The sequence below is a fragment of the Aquarana catesbeiana genome, linkage group LG10, assembly GCF_042186555.1.
Source record: "Aquarana catesbeiana isolate 2022-GZ linkage group LG10, ASM4218655v1, whole genome shotgun sequence".
NCBI lineage: Eukaryota > Metazoa > Chordata > Amphibia > Anura > Ranidae > Aquarana > Aquarana catesbeiana.
Window position 1 is genome coordinate 210,165,546 of NC_133333.1, and position 20,790 is coordinate 210,186,335.

Sequence of the window (20,790 nt, forward strand, 5' to 3'; positions counted from 1 at the left end):
AAGGAAATGACCTCAAAGGAAATGCAAGCTTAGACCGGCCAAAGACGGTTCGAATCTTGGCCAGTTCATCAGGAACAGGCCACGATTCGAACCATTAATGGGTAGGCTGAATGTACAAAGTTGATCGATCGATCAACACGGGTACAACCAACCTGCCGGATTCACCTGCAATTATTGCTAGTAGCTGCTATAGCCGCTAGCGATAGTCACTGTCTTCTCCCTGCGGGGACGGCTTCCCCCGCCACCCTGCATGGAGAAAACAACTGGTCGACCGGACGTATTCCCATGTCAAAACTGTGTTAATAGATGGGGGGGATTGTGCAAATTTTTTTTCCTGCAACCCGTGGTTGCAGGAAAGAAGTTTGCACCGTCTCTGGCCTGCCTTAGGAAAATGCACTGCAAATGTGCATTAAAAACGTGTCAAATGCATGTCACTGCTCATTCAAAAATGCTCAGTAAACGCATAATTTCTGGCGCAAATTGTGCCCATTCATACTAGAAACTGCACATCTACTGCACATTTTTTTTCCTTGCATGTATGTGCATTTCCTTTTTATGTGCATTTACGTGCAGCTGATGCACATTTTTCTACAATGCCTTGAAAAAGTATTCACACCCCTTGAAAGTTTCCACATTTTGTCATGTTGCAAACAAAAACGTAAATGTATTTTATTGGGATTTTATGTGATAGACCAACACAAAGTGGTACATAATTGTGAAGTGGAAGGAAAATGATAAATGGTTTTCAAAATGTTTTACCAATAGATATGTGAAAAGTGTGGGGTACATTTGTATTCAGCCCCCCTGAGTCAATACTTTGTAGAACCGCCTTTCTCTGCAATTACAGCTGCAAGTCTTTTCTAGCTTTGCACATCTAGAGAGTGACATTTTTGTTGATTTTTCTTTGCAAAATATCTCAAGCTCTGTCAGATTGGATGGAGAGCGTCTAAACGGCAATTTTCAAGTCTTGCCACAGATTTTCACTTGGATTTAGGTCTGGACTTTGACTGGGCCATTCTAACACATGAATACGCTTTGATCTAAACCATTCCATTGTAGCTCTGGCTGTATGTTTGGGGTCGTTGTCCTGCTGGAAGGTGAATCTCCGCCCCAGTCTCAAGTCTTTTGCAGACTCTAATGCCACGTACACATGACCGGACTTTCCAGCAGAATAAACTCTGATGTTTTTTTCAACGGATTTCCGCTGAAACAGACTTGCCTACACACGATCACACCAAATTCCGTTCGTTTAGAACGTGATGACGTACGACGGGACTAGAAAAAGGAAGTTCAATAGCCAGTAGCCAATAGCTGCCCTTGCGTAGTTTTTGGTATGTCGGAATAACATACAGACGATCGGTTTTCCCGATAGGAATTGATTCTGTCGGAAAGATTTAAAACATGTTCCATTTCTAGGTCCGTCAGAATTTTCAAAAGAAATGAGATGAAGCCCCCACACGATCGGAATATCCAATGGAATGATTCCGTCGGACCTTTTCTGCCGGAAAGTCCGCTCGTGTGTACACAGCATAACAGGTTTTCTTCTAAGATTGCCCTGTATTTGGCTCCATCCATCTTCCCATCAACTCTGACCAGCTTCCCTGTCCCTGCTGAAGAAAAGCATCCCCACAACATGATGCTGCCACCACCATGTTTCACGGTGGGGATGGTGTGTTCAGGGTGATGTGCAGTATTAGTTTTCCGCCACACATAGCGTTTTGCTTTTAGGCCAAAAAGTTCAATTTTGGTCTCATCTGACCAGAGCACCTTCTTCCACATGTTTGCTGTGTCCCCGACATGGCTTCTCGCAAACTGCAAATGGGACTTCTTATGGCTTTCTTTCAACAAGGTCTTTCTTCTTGCCACTCTTCCATAAAGACCAGATTTGTGGAGTGCAGGACTAATAGTTGTCCTGTGGACAGATTCTCCCACCTGAGCTGTGGATCTCTGCAGCTCCTCCAGAGTTACCATGGATCTCTTGGTTTCTTCTCTGATTATTGCTCTCCTTGCCCAGCCTGTCAGTTTAGGTGGATGGCCATGTCTTGGTAGGTTTGCAGTTGTGCCATAATCTTTCCATTTTCGGATGATGGATTGAACAGTGCTCTGTGAGATGTTCAAAGCTTGGGATATTTTTTTTATAACCTAACCCTGCTTTAAACTTCTCCACAACGTTATTCCTGACCTGTCTGGTGTGTTCCTTGGCCTTCATGATGCTGTTTGTTCACGAAGGTTCTCTAACAAACCTCTGAGGGCTTCACGGAACAGCTGTATTTATACTGAGATTAAATTACACAGGTGGACCCTATTTACTAATTAGGTGACTATTGAAGGCAATTGGCTCCACTAGATTTTAGTTAGGGGTATCAGAGTAAAGGGGGTCGAATACAAATGCAGCTACACTTTTCACATATTTATTTGCAAAAATTTTGAAAACCATTTTTCAACTTTCTTCCACTGTTGGTCTATTACATAAAATCCCAATAAAATCCATTTACATTTTTGGTTGTAACATGACAAAATGTGGAAAATTTCAAGGGGTGTGAATACTTTTTCAAGTCACTGTATCTGCATTTGTTCTGTGAGGTCCCTTCCTTCTTCTTTCTTTCCCTGGGCTTCTATGTTCACTGTGATGCGTTGCAGTGCATTTGCATATGTTTATGTGTGTTTTTGTGCATTTGCAGTGTGAAAAAAATGTACTGTACTGTACTTTTTTTCACTGCACTGCACTGCACTGAAGTGATATGAACTATGCCCATAGGATAGCCTGGATTTTGGACTGTCTGTGCAGTTAGGCTCCATTCACATCTATGCATGTTGCGTTTGAGCGTTTGTGCAGTGATTTTTGCGGTGCTTGCCGCATTTTTTTTTGCCACGTTTTGCGGTTTGTTTTTTTTTTTTTTTTTACAGTGTTTTTTTTTTTTTTTTTTTACACTATGGTTGCTTAGCAACCAGCTATATACAGTGTAAAGAAAAACACAAAACGCAAATCGCCGCAAAAACGCAGTAAAAATGTGGTACTTGCGTTTTGGATGCGGGCCTATTGAATTCTATTACATGCTAAACGCTACATTTTGCATGAAAAAAAGTCCCTGACCCTTTTCAAAAACGCAGAGGCACAAAAATGCATTGATGTGAACATGTTCCATAGGAACACATGTTAAAAAAAAATTTCCAAAAAATTTGAAAAAAAAAATAAATCAAAAAACGCATTAGTGTGAATCGAGCCTTATGCCCCGTACACACGATCGGACATTGATCGGACATTCCGACAACAAAATCCATGGATTTTTTCCGACGGATGTTGGCTCAAACTTGTCTTGCATACACACGGTCACACATAATTGTCGGAAAATCCGATCGTTCTGAACGCGGTGACGTAAAACACGTACGTCGGGACTATAAACGGGGCAGTAGCCAATAGCTTTCGTCTCTTAATTTATTCTGAGCATGCGTGGCACTTTGTGTGTCGGATTTGTGTACACACAATCAGAATTCCCGACAACGGATTTTGTTGTCGGAAAATTTTATAGCCTGCTCTAAAACTTTGTGTGTCGGAAATTCCGATGGAAAATGTGTGATGGAGCCCACACACGGTCGGAATTTCCGACAACAAGGTCCTATCACACATTTTCCGTCGGAAAATCCGACCGTGTGTACGGGGCATAAGAGTGCAGTCAAAAATGCATCCAACTGCACCTGGTTTGAAGGGGCCCCTAGAGTTACTGAATTGCAGCAAAAAAAAAAAAAAAAATCAGGTCTCCTGCTAAACCAGGCTGTGCTGTGGGACAGAGTTGTGTAATTCTCAGGACTGGATGGGCAGAAATACACATTTCAGCTTTAAACAGCCGTGTACCCCTCCAAAACGATAGCATTGACTTGCTAAAAGATTCCCTTTAACATTCCAATATTCTTCTGTATGGATACAATTGTGGTCTGATGTTGTGTGGATGGGACCCCTAGTAGGACACACCCAACAAGTGTCACAGTCGGGGGTCTCTGAAGACCCTCTTTGTTGGCGGAAGGCTCTGAAATCTGCCTCTTTTCATGCTCTATCCGTCACATTTCACGGTTCACAGAGCCCTCTGATCAATTAACTTTTACTCTCACAAAATTCAAAAGAGTAGGATATCAGCAGGGCGGAATGAGGGATATCCTTGTGGAAATGGTCGCCCCCCTCCTCTGCTTCCACGCCTCACCTTGTGATTTAATTATTCCTCTAGATAAGGATCCTTCTCCTTTCACCAGGAAATTTCATTCTGCCCTTTCTGACAGCCCGAGATCCTTCAAACATCTCATTACTACTGACTTTGCCCAAAATTAAAAATGCATTAAAGTGTAAAAGAGGAGAGGAGGAGACTTCAAGGTGAACGGAGGGATGATATCGGGATTAGAACGGCGTTATTAAACCTCGCAGTACGTTTGTGTCCAATCAGGAGATCATTCATCAAATCTGGATTTTATAGGTAATTCAGGTGGCACAGATTCGAGGGGCAAATTTTTTTTTTTTTTTTTAATTCTACTTTATTTGTTATATATATTGCAGACGTATTCAGGGCACAGTAGAGCCTCCTTAGAACAGATGGTATTTATATCACAAATACCAAAAAACTGAGTTTTTTAGAATAACGGGTGAGCCATGCTAATCATTGCTTTCTGCCATGTTGGTTTATGGCACAAATACAGCCGATTATTCTAACATGCATGCAGCTGTTCCAGGCTTGTTGGCCATCATCAGTGTTGTTCTGTTTCAAATGCTGCTTTATGCATTGACATAACTCCATAGAGACCCATGGATAGGTGTGTGCCGCCTATTGCATTAGGGTGTGCACTCCAAAGCTCAAACACATGGCTTTCTCTGCAGCCTCAGCTGCACCGGACAGGGAATGAATGGGGAGTGCTCTGTGCCGAGCAGCTTCCTGTTCATTCACAAACTGAAGCATAGTAAACACAGTGTACTATTCTTCAGGTTATCAATGGACACAGTGAGTGAGTGTGTTCACTGTGTTCATTTAGAAAAGGTAGGGTCTGGTAAATGACATATTTACTAGCCCCTTTCCCTGCTCTCCATCCTGAAACCTCCTCCACTGCAGCCGGGGGAGAGGAAAGGAGAGGAGGGAAGGCAGCAGCACTGCAGGGCCAACACAGAGGGAAGCCCAGGTAGTAGGGGGAATAAGCACCGCATGTAGGGATTAGGGTGTGCCCAGGCACACCTGGCACACCCCCTGCGCACATGCCTATGGACCCATGGTCACCTGCTGACTTGGTACCATCCACAGGCAGCTTAAAGGGGTTGTAAACCCTCATGGTTTTTCACCTTAATGCATTCTATGCATTCTATGGAAACAGAAGAAAAATCTAAATCAAATCAATATTTGGTGTGACTCTCCCCTTGGCTTCAAACCAGCATCAATTCTTACACTTGTACACTTTGTACACTTGCACAAAGTCAGGGATTTTGTAGGAGTAGAGTCAGGTTTATGATTAACTAAATATACCAAGCAGGTGTTAATGATCATCAATTTCGTATATAGGTCGAAACATAGTTATTAACTGAACAGAAACAGCTGTGTAAGATACGTAAAACTGGGTGAGGAACAGCCCAACTCTGCTACTAAGGTGAGGTTGTAGAAGACTGTTTCATGTCACGTCATACACCATAGCAAGACTGCGCACATCAACAAGACACAAGGTAGTTATATTGCATCAGAAACGTCTCTTCCTGGCAAAGATTTCAAAGCAGACTGGGGTTTCAAGATGCGCTGTTCAAGCTCCTTTGAAGAAGCACAAAGAAACAGGCAACGTTGAGGACCGTAGACGCAGTCAAGAAAACAATACAGTTAATGAAAGCCACATCATGCTCACCTCCCTTCGACATCAGAAGAAGTCCAGCAGTTCCATCAGCACAGAACTGGTGGAAACCAATGGGACCCAGGTACATCCATCTACTGTCCGAAGAATTCTGGCCAGAAGTGGTCTTCATGGAAGAATTGCAGCCAAAAAGCCATAACTCTGACATGGAAACATGACTAAGTGGCTAAACTATGCACAAAAACAAAATCTGGGGTGCAGAAAAATGGCAGCAGATGCTTTGGACTAATGATTCAAAATGTGAAATATTTGGCTGTAGCAGGAGGCAGTTTTTTGGCCGAAGGACTAAAGAGTGATACAATGAGTGTCTGCAGGCAACTGTGAAGCATGGTGGAGGTTCTTTGCATGTTTGGGGCTGCATTTCTGCAATTTGAGTTGGAGATTTGGTCAGCATCAATGGTGAGAAATACAGACAGATACTTATCCATCATGCCATACCATCAGGGAGGCGTGTGATTAGCCCAAAATGTATTCTGCAGCAGCCGTGTTGAAGGCAAAGGGTGGTCACAGCAAATATTAATTTGATTTTGTTTTTAGTTATGTTCATTTACTTTCCATTTTGTTAATTGATAAAAATAAACTATTAACACTTCTATTTCTGAAATATTTCTTCATTCACAGTATTTTTTCACACCTGCCTATAACTTTTGCAAAGTAGAGTAAATCGCCGACTGGCATTTTATATCTCTCAGCCACTCTGCTGGTTAGTTCTTTGCATTCCATTGCCCACTCCAAAGTCTCCTTCTTCTGGCTGCATTCTCTGCACTGCTTTTGTTACAGGATAAAATCTATATTTGTTTAGTTTCAAGTCTAAATATATTTGCAAACCCAACAAGAACATGAATTGGGGTAGGAAGACTGATGTAAGTGTATTTGTTGTAGAGTTGATTTCTCTCTGTGTAGTATTTAACCTGCAAACACTGAAAGGAAAATGAAGTTGCGTGTAAAGTTAGGAGTGTGAGCTAATAAAATGTACAGAACTCCCCGCTGAGCATCAAACACTGGCAGAGCAAACCCCATACACACAATGGCAGAGCAAAGTTTACATTTAACACAACAGTTACTTGTCATTGTAATCTGCAGTCTGTTTACCATTCGTCACTAATGAATGGAGAGGCTGCATTGTCTTTGATGTCAGTGGTGCAGTGAAAATATAAACTGTATTCTCAGTGATGTCACTGGTTTCTGGTGATAGGCTGTATTCTCAGTGATATCACTGGTTTCTGGTGATAGGCTGTATTCTCAGTGATATCACTGGTTTCTGGTGATAGGCTGTATTCTCAGTGATGTCACTGGTTTCTGGTGATAGGCTGTATTCTCAGTGATATCACTGGTTTCTGGTGATAGGCTGTATTCTCAGTGATGTCACTGGTTTCTGGTGATAGGCTGTATTCTCAGTGATGTCACTGGTTTCTGGTGATAGGCTGTATTCTCAGTGATGTCACTGGTTTCTGGTGATAGGCTGTATTCTCAGTGATGTCACTGGTTTCTGGTGATAGGCTGTATTCTCAGTGATGTCACTGGTTTCTAGTGATAGGCTGTATTCTCAGTGATATCACTGGTTTTTAGTGATAGGCTGTATTCTCAGTGATGTCACTGGTTTCTGGTGATAGGCTGTATTCTTAGTGATGTCACTGGTTTCTGGTGATAGGCTGTATTCTCAGTGATATCACTGGTTTTTAGTGATAGGCTGTATTATCAGTGATGTCACTGGTTTCTGGTGATAGGCTGTATTCTCAGTGATGTCACTGGTTTCTGGTGATAGGCTGTATTCTTAGTGATGTCACTGGTCTCTAATGAAGGAATAGGCTGCTTTCTTAGTGATGTCACCGGTCACTAGTGATGGATAGGCTGCTTTCTTATTACTTTTCGCCCAAACTTGTCCGACGGAATGAATCTGTCGGACAATTCGACCGTGTGTGGGCTTCATCGGACCTGCAGCGGACCTTTTCTGTCAAAAATGTGACGGACTTTAGATTTGGAACATGTTTCAAATCTTTCCAATGGATTCGAGTCCGGACGAAAAATCCACTCGTCTGTATGCTAGTCGGACGGACAAAAACCGACGCTAGGGCAGCTATTGGTTACTGGCTATCAACTTCCTTATTTTAGTCCAGTCGTATGTCATCACGTACGAATCCGACGGACTTTGGTGTGATCGTGTGTAGGCAAGTCCGTTCATTAGAAAGTCAGTCGAAAGTCCGTCGGAAAGACCATCGGACCTTTGATGCCAAAAAGTCCGCCCGTGTGTACAGGGCATAAGTGATGTCACTAGTCTCTAGTGATAGGATAGGCTGCATTCTCAGTGATGTCACCAGTCTCTAGTGATAGGATAGGCTGCATTCTCAATGATGTCACTAATCTCTAGTGATGGATAGGCTGATTTCTTAGTGATGTCACCAGTCTCCAGTGATGGATAAGTTGCCTTCTCATTGATGTCACTGATCTCTAATGCAAGGATAGGCTGTATTATCAGTGATGTCACTGGTCTCTAATGATGGGATAGGCTGCTTTCTTAGTGATGTCACTGGTCTCTAGCAATTGATAAGCGGCATTCTCAGTGATGTCACCAGTCTCTAGCGATGGATAGGCTGCATTCTCAGTAATGTCATTGATCTCTAGTGATAGGCTGCTTTCTTAGTGATGTCACCAGTCTCCAGTGATGGATACGCTGCTTTCTCATTGATGTCACTGATCTCTAATGCAGGGATAGGCTGCATTCTCAGTGATGTCACCGGTCTCTAGTGACCGGATAGGCTGCATTCTCAGTGATGTCACCAGGCTGACTGGCATGGGCATTTACAATGTGTTATGCTTTTTTGTGTGTAGTTACAAACTATAGTTGATATAGTTGACATGTCCACTCATTAATAATGAGACCCACCCGGGGTGAGGAATGGTATTATTTGTGTGTGTGTGGGGGGGGGGGGGACTTCCTTCACTTGCCATAACTGTGTACCCATTGATAATCCAGTCTGGGCCCCTCCAGCAGCTGTTTGTATCCTTTATTCATTATCTTGATCCTGAAACCAAAATATTGTAACTTAAGGAAGCAAAGTAGCATTTTCCACATTCCTCTGCGCTGGGACAGAAGTCAATAACGGGAGTTTGTGTGACGAGGACAGCGGTGTGCGGTCAGCACGGATCTCCCAGCACAAGGATGGCCAGGAATCTGGACGCAGGGCCGGGCTGTCAGTACGGATTATCACATTTCTCAGTGGATATTTGGAAAGTCCCTTGACGAGGATGTGAGTCCCATTAAACTGCATGAAGTGTAACTGGAAAATGAAACTGATCCATGAGGATGGAAGCCAAAAGGTTTTTTTTAATTTGTTTTGAATAGAGGGAGGAAGGGTAAGCATTCCTCTGATTTTTATTGCTGTGTCCTCAATGAGGAGATCCGTCCCCTTTATATGTCCTGGACAGAGAGTGATGAGAAATCCAAACATTTGCAGTTGTCACCACAACAGGAAACAAGGGGAAATCTTCCAATGGGGACAACTGTCTAAAAGAGGAATTCCCCTCACTTTGTTGAGATTGTTTCTCTTAGTTCCGTTGTGTCTCTGGGACAGGAAGCGAAGGGAAATTTCCCTAACAAGACACAAAGAAACAAGAGAAACCTGGCAGGGGTCTTAACCCTCTCCTACCCTATCCAAAACCCAAAAACTTTTAGCAAAACACATACACTTAAAGCAGGACTAAACTTTCTCAATCAACTATTTTTAACGCTTATACTGCTAGTATTAGTAAATAGGAAGGTATATTGGATTTGCTTGTTTTATTTTTTTCAGTTACTTCCTGGTTTGTGGCCTAGGTCACATACGCCCCATGGTGATGTCACACGTCCCCGAGTCTTTCTTTCTGGAAAAGGGGAGGAGGGATTTTCTCAGTACATCCTCCTGCCTGCATGCCTGAGCTAAAGGCAGATGGATTCCAGGAAGTAAATGCCACATGAATCATCTGCCGTTACTCAAGATTGCTGTGGCTGCAAATGCCAGGGCTTTATCTGATTTGCTGCAGATTCTAATGCACATTGTGAGAAGTCCACAGGGTGCTCTGAAATCAGAGTAAGCAATTTCGGTACAGGAGTGGAGCCGGTACAAACGTGCAAGACTGAAGGGTGGGCTGGAGGCCAGCCTGAAACACTTATGACCAATTTTATCCATGACATTGTGGGCTGTCAGTTGACAAAGGCTAAGTACACATGTTTATTCTTACTGCTGGTCTGAAGAGCGTCACATTGAAAAAGCTTCCTTGAAGTCCCCTAAGGACCCCTTAGCTCGGGGATAGCTGAATAAAGACCTTCACAGCTCATTCACACCTCTGTGCAAGTGTTGTACTGTGCATGATAACACAAGGCTGGGTGTGGATGGAGACTTCTAGTTTACCTGTAAAATACAAACTGAACTGCAGCCACATAAGGAAGGATGGGATCTATACTTCAATTGTACTTACATGCAATAAAAGTGGGAATATGCACTTATAGGAGTACTGTTATTTTATAGGCGTACTGCCATTTAATAGGAGTACTGCCATTTAATAGGAGTACTGCCATTTTATAGGAGTACTGCCATTTTATAGGAGTACTGCCATTTAATAGGAGTACTGCCATTTAATAGGAGTACTGCCATTTAATAGGAGTACTGCCATTTTATAGGAGTACTGCCATTTAATAGGCGTACTGCCATTTTATAGGAGTACTGCCATTTAATAGGAGTACTGCCATTTAATAGGAGTACTGTTGTTTTATAGGAGTACTGTCATTTATAGGAGTACTGCCATTTTATAGGGATAATGCGATTTAATAGGCACACTGTCAGGTAATGTGTGTACTGCCTTTTAATAGGGTACTATCATTTTACAGTAATACTGTCATTTTATAGTTAATTTTATGAGTACAGTCAGTGAATAGGAGTACAGTCATTTTAAAGAAGTACTGTCATTTAATAGTAGTACTGTGTCATGTCATAGGAGTACTGTCATTTATAGAAGTGCTGTCATTTATAGGGATACTGTCATTAGGAGCAGTGTCATGTTATAGAAGTAAGCAACTGCTGTCATTTTTTAGGGGTACTGTCCTTTTTATAGGTCGTTTCTTAGAGGTACAATCATTTTTTAGGTCATTTTATTAGGGGTACTATAATTTTATAGGAGTACTGTCATTTTATAGGGGTACTATGATTTTATAGGTCATTTTATTAGAGGTACTGTCATTTTATATGGGTACTGTCATTTTAAAGGTAAATTTTATAAGGGTCCTGTCATTTTATAGAAGTACTGTCATTTCATTGGGGTACAATCATTTTATAGGTCATTTCATTGGGGTACAATCATTTTATAGGTCATTTCATTGGGGTACAATCATTTTATAGGTCATTTTATAGGGGTACTGTCATTTTATAGGAGTACTTTAGCATGCATTCAGCAAGGATTAAGCGATTTTCAGCAGGCATTTAGCGCTTGCTGGAAGACAGCTGTCAGTGCCCAGCAGAGAAATGCTCAATAAATGATTGCTTCTACAATCTGCAACTAACACTGCTGACAATTTTTAACTAAATGATCACAGAATGTGATGCTCACACTTTACAAGTGTAAAAGGAATTTCAGTCCCCATAATGCCTCGACCCACCTCACCGGTGCCACCGTCTTTTGAAAATCCAGGGCTTGCCCAGGTGTGCTGAAGAGCTCTGCCTAGCCTTCAGGTCCTGGAAGAAACCCATGCACGCGTTGTTTTCTCCTACGATGCGCAGGAAACCTGAGACCCGGGACTTTTATGGCTGTGGCAGGGAAACCCCCCACGTGTGTGTGTGCAAATGTGCCAAGGGTCTGGAAGGCCTCGGAGGAGCCCCTTTTAGCGCATTTGTGAATGTGTGGAATCTGCAGGTGTACAGTTCATACCTAGGCAGGAGAAGGAGGTAGTGCCCACCTAAAGATAAATGGTATCTAATTGTGGGAGAGGGAGGGGCTGAAGCCAGGTGTAAATAACTTTTTTTTGCGGTGAAATTCCAAATGAATTCAGCTCTGTAATCATTAATAAATCATTAAATGTGTTTGTTAAAGTGAAGTTCCACCTATTTAAAAGTCAGCAGCTACAAAAAGTGTATTTTCTGACTTTTAATAATCCAGACACTCACCTGTCCCACGGTCCAGCGATGCGGGCGTACGAAGCCTCGCTCCTCTCCACGGAGCCAGCATTGTTACTGTGGGCGCCCAATCTTCTGGGACCTGTGATGTGTCCCAGAAGATTGCAGGGAGGGAGGGGGGAGAGGTGATCTTCCTTCCGGCGCTAGGGAGGAAGTGGGCGCTGGGTGTCCGTAAAAACAGGGTACTCACTCCACCCCCCAAAAAATAACATGTCAAATGTGGCATGTCAGGGGGTCACCATCACTTAAAGCGGAAGTTCCATCTTTGGGTGGAACTCTGCTTTAAATGCAAGCAGTGTAAGTATCTGAATGTGACCTGGTGTCAGCTTCTTGCAGTCTCTGTACAACAGAGCTCAGACTGGTAGAAGGATAAAGAGCCACTCAGTTCATGTACTAACAAGAAGCATGCTAATAGGAGGAGAAAGCAGAGTGATGGGTGCATTATTGTGCTGCGTCTCTTTTCGTTGCCCAATCACAGGCTGTGGTGGGTCTAGGACCACCTGAGCTCAGGGGAAGTGGGTTGAATGATGCTGACCATCAGACTGAAGACATCTAATGGCAGAAAAAAGAATAATACAGAGAGAATTTCTGGACTGAAGTTAAATATTGCAGCAAAATCCAGTTTCTTAATTTAATCTTTTAACAGAATATTCATTTTTATCTAATTTCTGGCTACAGAGAACGATGGTTGTATATCATGTAATGGGTTAAAGGTAGGGTTGCCACCTGTCCGGGATTTGAATCATGTGTCCAGGTTTCAGGCAGACTGAAACCCGGACACATTATTCAGACCGGGCTGTGACTTCCCAAGTAACTAAAATAGTTACACACAAATCTGTTGCCGTCCGGGAGCTGTGGGTGGCTGTCTGGGGGCAGGTTCGGCATCACTGGGGGGGAGGGGGCAGGGCAATGATGTCAGTAAGAGCAATTTGGCCACACCCACTGTTCACTGCAGCACGCTATGTGCACCGTATTACTACTTTCCTTGGGGCACCCAAAGGTGTCCCAGACCGCTAAAGTGTTCGGGTTTGGCTTGAAGAATAGGTGGCGACCCTAGTTAAAGGTCCTATAGCCCAGGGAGTGGGGAGATGGCGGTGATCCAGAGGAGGGACTGCCTGGAGCTTTGTGTATATATGCTTCTAATTTACACCTACATTTTACTTCTTGATAATAAAAATTAATAAAACATGACTGCTGAGACCCCGCAGAGAAGAAACTACGATGGGGACACCGCATGGAATGTAATCAATTGGTAAAAACTTCTAAATCTATGTGAAATCAACCAAATGTTCATACCTGTGTACTTTATTACATGCAGAGGGGTAGGTGGGTTTGTTTTGTCTGTGTATTGGGGTCCCAGTAAAATTGACCAACAAAGGGCATTCACAGCGCATTCATGCTCACCAAAAGTGTGGATATTTTATAACAATGGAATGAGTGGAAAGTAAATTGTCCATAGCCACCAGGTGTCTGCCTTCATTCTTCCTTTCTCTGTTTTATTTTTGCACTGTTTGTTTTCTGCTCTTTCTATTGCTGTAGGGCTTTGATGTTAATCAGAGAACACAGATCTGCACCTCTCTGTCCTCCAGTGTGTTCGTTTCTGTGTTGGGGCTTTCTGTGCATTGCAGAGCAGTGGCCTGTAGATGGCACTGTTACTGTTGCAGTTTATCCTGGGCTGTACCTGGGTGATAAGACCAATTCCACATACATCAGAATATACAGAGAAGAGGCAGCACAGTGCAGAGAATATCTGAAAAATAACTTCTTTCTTTCATACTTTCTCTCTCCTTGCTGTGTTTCTATCTCCCTCTCTCCACATTCTCATTTAGTTTCTCTTTCTTTCTTTTTCATTCCTTCTTTCTTTCTGTTCTTTCTTTCTTTCTTTCTTTCTTTCTTTCTTTCTTTCTTTCTTTCTTTCTTTCTTTCTTTTTTTCTTTCCTTTTTCTTTTTTTCGTTCTCTTTTTTTCTCTTTCTCTTTCCTTCTTTTTCTTCTCTTCCCTTCTTTTTCTTTGCTTTGTTTCTGTCTTTCTTTCTTTCTTTCTTTCTTTCTTTCTTTCTTTCTTTCTTTTCTCTTTTTTTTCTCTTTTCTTCTTTCTTTCTCTATCTTTTTCTTTTTTCTCTTTCTTTCTTTCCTTGTTTCTCGCTCTCTCTATTTCTTTTTCTTTCTTTCTTTCTTTCTTTCTTTCTTTCTTTCTTTCTTTCTTTCTTTCTTTCTTTCTTTCTTTCTTTCTTTCTTTCTTTCTTTCTTTCTTTCTTTCTTTCTTTCTTTCTTTCTTTCTTTCTTTCTTTCTTCCTTCCTTCCTTCCTTCCTTCCTTCCTTCCTTCCTTCCTTCCTTCCTTCCTTCCTTCCTTCCTCTCTTTCTGTTTCTTTCTCTTCCTTTCTTTCTTTTTCTCTCTATTTTTTCCTTTTTTTTTCAGTTGTTACATTGTGTTTTTATATTTACCATGTCTGTTTCATTGATGTTATCACATGTTTTAGCCAAGTTTTATTGTTGCTACTGTGATTATTCTAGTTTTGCTCCTATTTTAGCATATTTATGTTTACATCTATTTAAGAGAGATTATCGTCAACACTGATTTTTGATTTCTTCACAATAAAAGTACAGCGTCCTGTGTCAAAAAATTAAAAATAGAGATCGAAAAAAGTTAGACAGGTCACCGATTCTTTGGGCATTTGAAGCACAAAACTTTAAAGAAAGTAAAACCAAATCCAGCATGTCATGTCTTGTCATGGCTTTAGATTTAATATTTTAGATTTTTACACTATTGTACACTATTTGTGTTTTGTAATTATTTTAAACTCTTCTTAGATGAGGAAGGAGAAATCATTTTGTATGATATATCCTGCAGTCTGTTTTCCTCATTCATTCAGCTTAACAGTAATTGTGAAGGAAAAGGGCGATGAATAGGGAAATGCGGGTGCCTGCTCCTTTAAGGGCGGTGAGGGAGGGGCTGTGCCTGACACAATGAATGAGGGGCTATGCTCTGTGCACACTCAGCCCTGAACCTGGAATAGAAGAGGATGCAGTGTGTGTGTGGCTGGAGCCTGGAGTATCATTGTCATCACTGGAGCGCTCATGTGTCTGACTGCAGCAACTGAGAGGAGCCATCTAATTGCAAGCTCACTGGGCTCTATGTGGCTGGAGGGTCGGGGGCATCCAGTGAGCGGATTACCATTGTCAGCCAGGACTCAGAAGTCCCCTCCACAGCTGAGGTCAGGCTGGGAACCCCGCATGGATGGGGGAGCAGATGTCTGGACAGGGAAGTGACTAGGATCCTATTGGAACTCTTCTACTTATTGCACTTTATCTGGTGGGATTGCTCAGGATCTGCCCTGGATTATAGAGGAAGCAGAAGATGTGGCTTATTCTTCATTCCCTTCTCTGGATGCTCTCTGCGCTCATCTGTCCCCTTCTAGGTAAGCTGTGTGTCAGCTAAAGATGGCAAGAAACTTGTCCGGAAGAGTCCAAGAAGTAAATGAAGCTTCCTCTAGAGCGTGGTACCAGAGAGCTGCGTGCTGGTCCTAGACCAAAATAATACTAGGGCATGGTACCCTCACCTGGGGGCTGCGTGCTGGTCCTAGACCAAAATAATACACCGACATGGTACCCTCACCTGGGGGCTGCGTGCTGGTCCTAGACCAAAATAATACTAGAGCATGGTACCCTCACCTGGGGGCTGCGTGCTGGTCCTATACCAAAATAATACTAGGACATGGTACCCTCACCTGGGGGCTGCGTGCTGATCCTAGACCAAAATAATACTAGGACATGGTACCCTCACCTGGGGGCTGCGTGCTGATCCTAGACCAAAATAATACTAGGGCATGGTACCCTCACCTGGGGGCTGCGTGTTGATCCTAGACCAAAATAATACTAGGGCATGGTACCCTCAACTGGGGCTGCGTGCTGGTCCTAGACCAAAATAATACTAGGGCATGGTACCCTTACCTGGGGGCTGCGTGCTGGTCCTAGACCAAAATAATACTAGGGCATGGTACCCTCACCTGGGGGTTGCGTGCTGGTCTTAGACCAAATAATACCAGAGGATAGTACCCTCATCTGGGGGCTGCGTGCTGATCTTAGACCAAAATAGTTCTAGAGGATGGTACCCTCACATGGGGGCTGCATACTGATATTAAACCAAACTAATACTAGACTGTGGTACCCTTACCCAGGGCTGTGTGCTGATATTTAAGAAGAATAAAACTAGAGTGTGATACCCTCACCCAGGGTTGTGTGCTAATCTTAGACCAAAATAATACTAGCTCTGGGTACCCTCACCCAGAGTTGCGTACTAATCTAAAACCAAAATAATACTAGAGTGCGGTACCCTCACCCAGGGTTGCGTGCCAATCTTAAACCAAAATAATACTAGAGCGTGGTACCCTCCCCCAGAGCTGCGTACTAATCTAAAACCAAAATAATACTAGACGATGGTACCTTCATCAGGGTAACATGCTTGTCTGAGACCTAAATTATACTAGAGCATGTACCTTCCCCCAGGGCTGTGTGCTGGTCTTAGACCAAATAATATTAGAGGATGGTACCCTCATCTGAGGGCTGCGTGCTGATCTTAGACCAAAAAAATACTAGAGTGTTAACCTTACAGAGTGCTGCTTACTACTCTCACTGGGGGGCTGCATGCTGGTCCTAGACCAAAATAATACCAGAGTGTTATCCTTACCCAGGGCCAAAATAATCTCGGACCAAAATACTAGAGTGTGTTAAGCTCAGCTGGGGGCACCTTGCTGGTCCTGGACCAAAATAATGCTAGAGTGGTACCTCACCAGGAGTTGTGTGCTGGTTTTAGACCACAATAATACTAGAGCATTAGCCTTACAGAGGGATGTGTGCTAGTCTTAGACCAAAATATTACAAGAGAAAAACCCTCATCGGGGGGCTGTATGCTGGTCTTAGACTAAAATAATACTAGAGTGTTACCCTTACTAGAGAGCTGCATGCTGGTCTTGGCAAGCAGAAGTCCTGAAGGTCTTTGGCATCAAAACGTGGAAACTTTACTGGATAGAAAAACTTTTTTTCTTAGAAATCCAGTAAAACCAGGAGAGGGATTGGCTGGCAGCCTGGTTGGAGAACCACGTTGCCTGAAACAGCAGATTTAATTATTAAATTGTTGCATGTACATCTGAGAGCAATTCAGATTGATTTTCATTTTACAAATTGTATCAAATTGTCTCTCTCTAATAGAAATTACTCTTATGCTGGAAGATGGTCGTCATTTGAGGTAGTGGCAGTTGTGTCACGTGGTGGTATATTGAGTCTACTGGGATAGGATGTGATGGCGTGGGCCCGGATCCAATCTTCTGTTCTGTCTGATGAAATATTGGTCCATGTATGGTTGCTTGTATCTGGTGGAGATGTGAGGTTTTTTTTTTGTTGATGGTGTTTCTGATTTTCCTAAGCTCACTAAAAGCTTGATAGCCTGCAGGTAAAAGAGGACCTCCATGGCTTGCTGGGAGTTGTAGTTCCCCAGCTGCTAAAACACCACTGAATGGCTGTCCATCCTTCTGATGATGGGGGCCATGAAGTCTTCTGTGGCCCATAATGGGTTGCTTCCCCAGGCTGTGTTTTGTAGGGGTTAGATGTCAGCTCCCAGGCTTGTTATTAGCAACAATGTTGAAAAAGGAAGAGAAGGCAATGAAGCATGAAATTCCAGATATCTGATATAGCTCAGATCTTGTGTGCTCAGCCACTGAGGACATTGGTACAATATATGGGGGGACATGCTCCACTTCATGTACTGTATACCAACCGCATACTGTAAGGGATAGGCAGTACAGGCAGGTGTCAGAAGGTCCTCACTGCCTATATACAGGATAACCAGAGCATACCTCACTGCGCTACCTATGGTGGGTCTACAACACTCTACTGGACTCCTGTGTACAGAACCGAGTATATAACAGACCCTGTAAAATAATATACTGGGCTCCCATGTACAGAACAGAGTATATAGCAGACCCTGTATATACTGTACTAGGCCCCCATGTACAGAACAGGGTATATAGCAGACCCTGTATATACTGTATTAGGCTCCCATTTACAGAACAGGGTATATTGCAGACCCTGTATATACTGTACTAGACTCCTGTGTACAGAAGAGTATATTGCAGACCCTGTATATACTGTACTAGGCTCCTTTGTACAGAAGAGTATATCGCAGACCCTGTATATACTGTACTAGGCTCCTGTGTACAGAAGAGTATATTGCAGACCCTGTATATACTGTACTAGGCTCCTGTGTACAGAAGAGTATATCACAGACCCTGTATATACTGTACTAGGCTCCTGTGTACAGAAGAGTATATCACAGACCCTGTATATACTGTACTAGGCTCCTGTGTACAGAAGAGTATATCACAGACCCTGTATATACTGTACTAGGCTCCTGTGTACAGAAGAGTATATAACAGACCCTGTATATACTGTACTAGGCTCCTGTGTACAGAAGAGTATATCACAGACCCTGTATATACTGTACTAGGCTCCTGTGTACACAAAAGTGTATATAGCAGACCCTGTATATACTGTACTAGGCTCCCATGTACAGAACAGAGTATATAGTGGAGTCTGCATGTATCGTACTGAGCTCTGAGTAAATATTGGACCCTGTATATACTGTACTTTGCTCCTGTGTATAGCACTGAATATATTGCAGGGACTGTAAAGTATATACTGTATTTGGCTCCTATATGCAGAAGTATTTGGCTCATATGTATAGAATTTAGTATATAATGGAGTGTGTATATACCATACTCAGCTCCCATGTACAGAACAGTATATAGCGCAGCCTGTATATACTATACCCATCTTCTGTGTATTCTGTACTGCTGTGTATACTGGACTGTTCTCCCTATAGACTGTCCAGTGCAGAGTATATGGTGGACCCTGTGTATACTGTACAGTTTCTCCCTATATAGTATTCAGTGCAGAGTATGTATAATGGACTATGTGGTGGGCCCTGTGTATACTGTAAAGTTCTAGCTATATAGTGTGTACAGTGCAGAGTATATAGTGCATCCTGTGTATACTATACCCTGTGTATATTGTACTGTTCTCCCTATAGATTGCACAGTGCAGAGTATATAGCGCACCCTGTGTATGCTTTACTATTCTCGCTATAGGTTGTACAGTGCAGAGTATATAGCACGCCCTGTGTATACTGTACTGTTCAGAGTATATGGCTGAGCTCCGTGTACACGGTAGGACCACATTTGATGGGACATCCATTCCCAGGACGCTCCTGACAGTCCTGGGAATGGATGTGCATCCTGTAAATAGCTGCTAAGTAGTGTGGAAATGGAGGGAGCTGCATGTAAGTGGTGGCAGGGGTCACAGTCTTGTCAGTTATTAGGCCCGGGCCCCCCTGGAGGGATTACTGAGACCCTCCAGCCTGGAATGGTTTTCCCAGCCTACACCCATCTGACACCTGAGCAGACATTTTTCTTCCCTTCCTGACACAAATCACAGGTTTGGGAACAGAAGGTGTCAAGGACTGGAGATGAGAAAACACAGGGACTGCTTTTTATAGCCGGAATCCCCAAACTGACAGATTAACCCTTTTTTTTCAAATAATAATATCCGGGGTCCAGCACCTAGAGCAGACACATGTGGAGGAATTAAAGTGTCTATGGACAAAAGTTTTTTTTTAAGTTTTGGATAGAGTGGAGAAGAATCGGAACCCCCTGTCAGGTTTTACCACTATCTGGGGCCCCATTAGTAAGATTTTCGCTCACTTCCTGTTCTGGGTGCAATGTTTACCCAGACAGGAAGTGAGGAAAAATCTGCATGGGAACACCGCCAATCATAACAAGCTGACTTTTTTACTTCTGTCTGTGTAGCTGTTGGAGGGTTTTCTTCACTTCCTGTCTGGGGAAAAAAAGGTTGTCCCCGGGACAGGAAGTGAGGACAAAGCTTTGTATTATATTCTGTTTTATCGGTATTTATAGTATCATATCTGCTCCCATGATGCATCAGAAACTCTGTCTTTTCAGCTTTGTGTAATGGCTATACGCGGTGCGATAAAATTGAAAGATTAATGTCCGATCGACAAAACGATTGAATCATACATCGAACAAGTGAAGCAAAAACTGCATGGCTGAGCAACAAGTGACAGATAGTGACAGTTTGATCATTCCAAGTCAATTGGTTGTGCGGAAAGAAATTGATCGTACAGAGTCAATCAATGGCCTTTTTGCGCCCTTGTGAATCGCCTACAGTCGAGCAAAAAACTTCACTGATTAACTCAGTACAATTGATTTTTTTTTTCCACCACAACTGATCAGCTTGGGTCGATCAAAACCCAAGTGTCGCTGGTCACTTGGCCGTGCCATTTCTGACTCAATTGATCGTTGTATATTTCGATCATTTTGCCAGATCAGACTTCGATCATTTGGTTTTATCATACCATATATGGCTACCATAAGCTGCACTGTCTATCATTGTGATGTCACAGAAGGGGTGGGCACAGACACATCACCTTCCACAGTGCCTGATCCTTAACCTCATATTACTTGCTCTTCTATTGTAAGAAAAAGGAGTAGCGTGATTATTGTGTATATTGATTATTATTAGCTGTTTATTCTCAAACAATACTCTGCTTTTCAATCAGACCTGTGATTGTTAAAAGGAAACTTCCTCTTACCATTATCTGCTTGTAAATCAACCACGCTATTCAGTGTAATTATAGGAAAAGCTGTGCAGAGTAAACGGATTTCGTTTTATGACAAGCAGGCAAATTTAGCGAATTGGCCAACCTACAG

General features: G+C 42.7%; 1 protein-coding gene across 3 annotated transcripts in view; it reads left to right on the forward strand.

Moving 5' to 3' along the window:
* The window catches only part of ROBO3 (roundabout guidance receptor 3), a 441,954-nt gene that overhangs the window by 227,684 nt on the left and 193,480 nt on the right, over positions 1–20,790 (forward strand). The window contains exon 1 of one of the 3 annotated variants that reach the window (XM_073603234.1): positions 14,988–15,429. The exons of the other annotated variants lie outside the window; for them this stretch is intronic. Within the exon in view, the coding sequence (XP_073459335.1) occupies positions 15,369–15,429 (61 nt within the window). The 5' untranslated portion in view covers positions 14,988–15,368. Of the gene's footprint in view, positions 1–14,987; positions 15,430–20,790 lie in introns of those variants that run through there. 3 annotated transcript variants of the gene reach the window in all.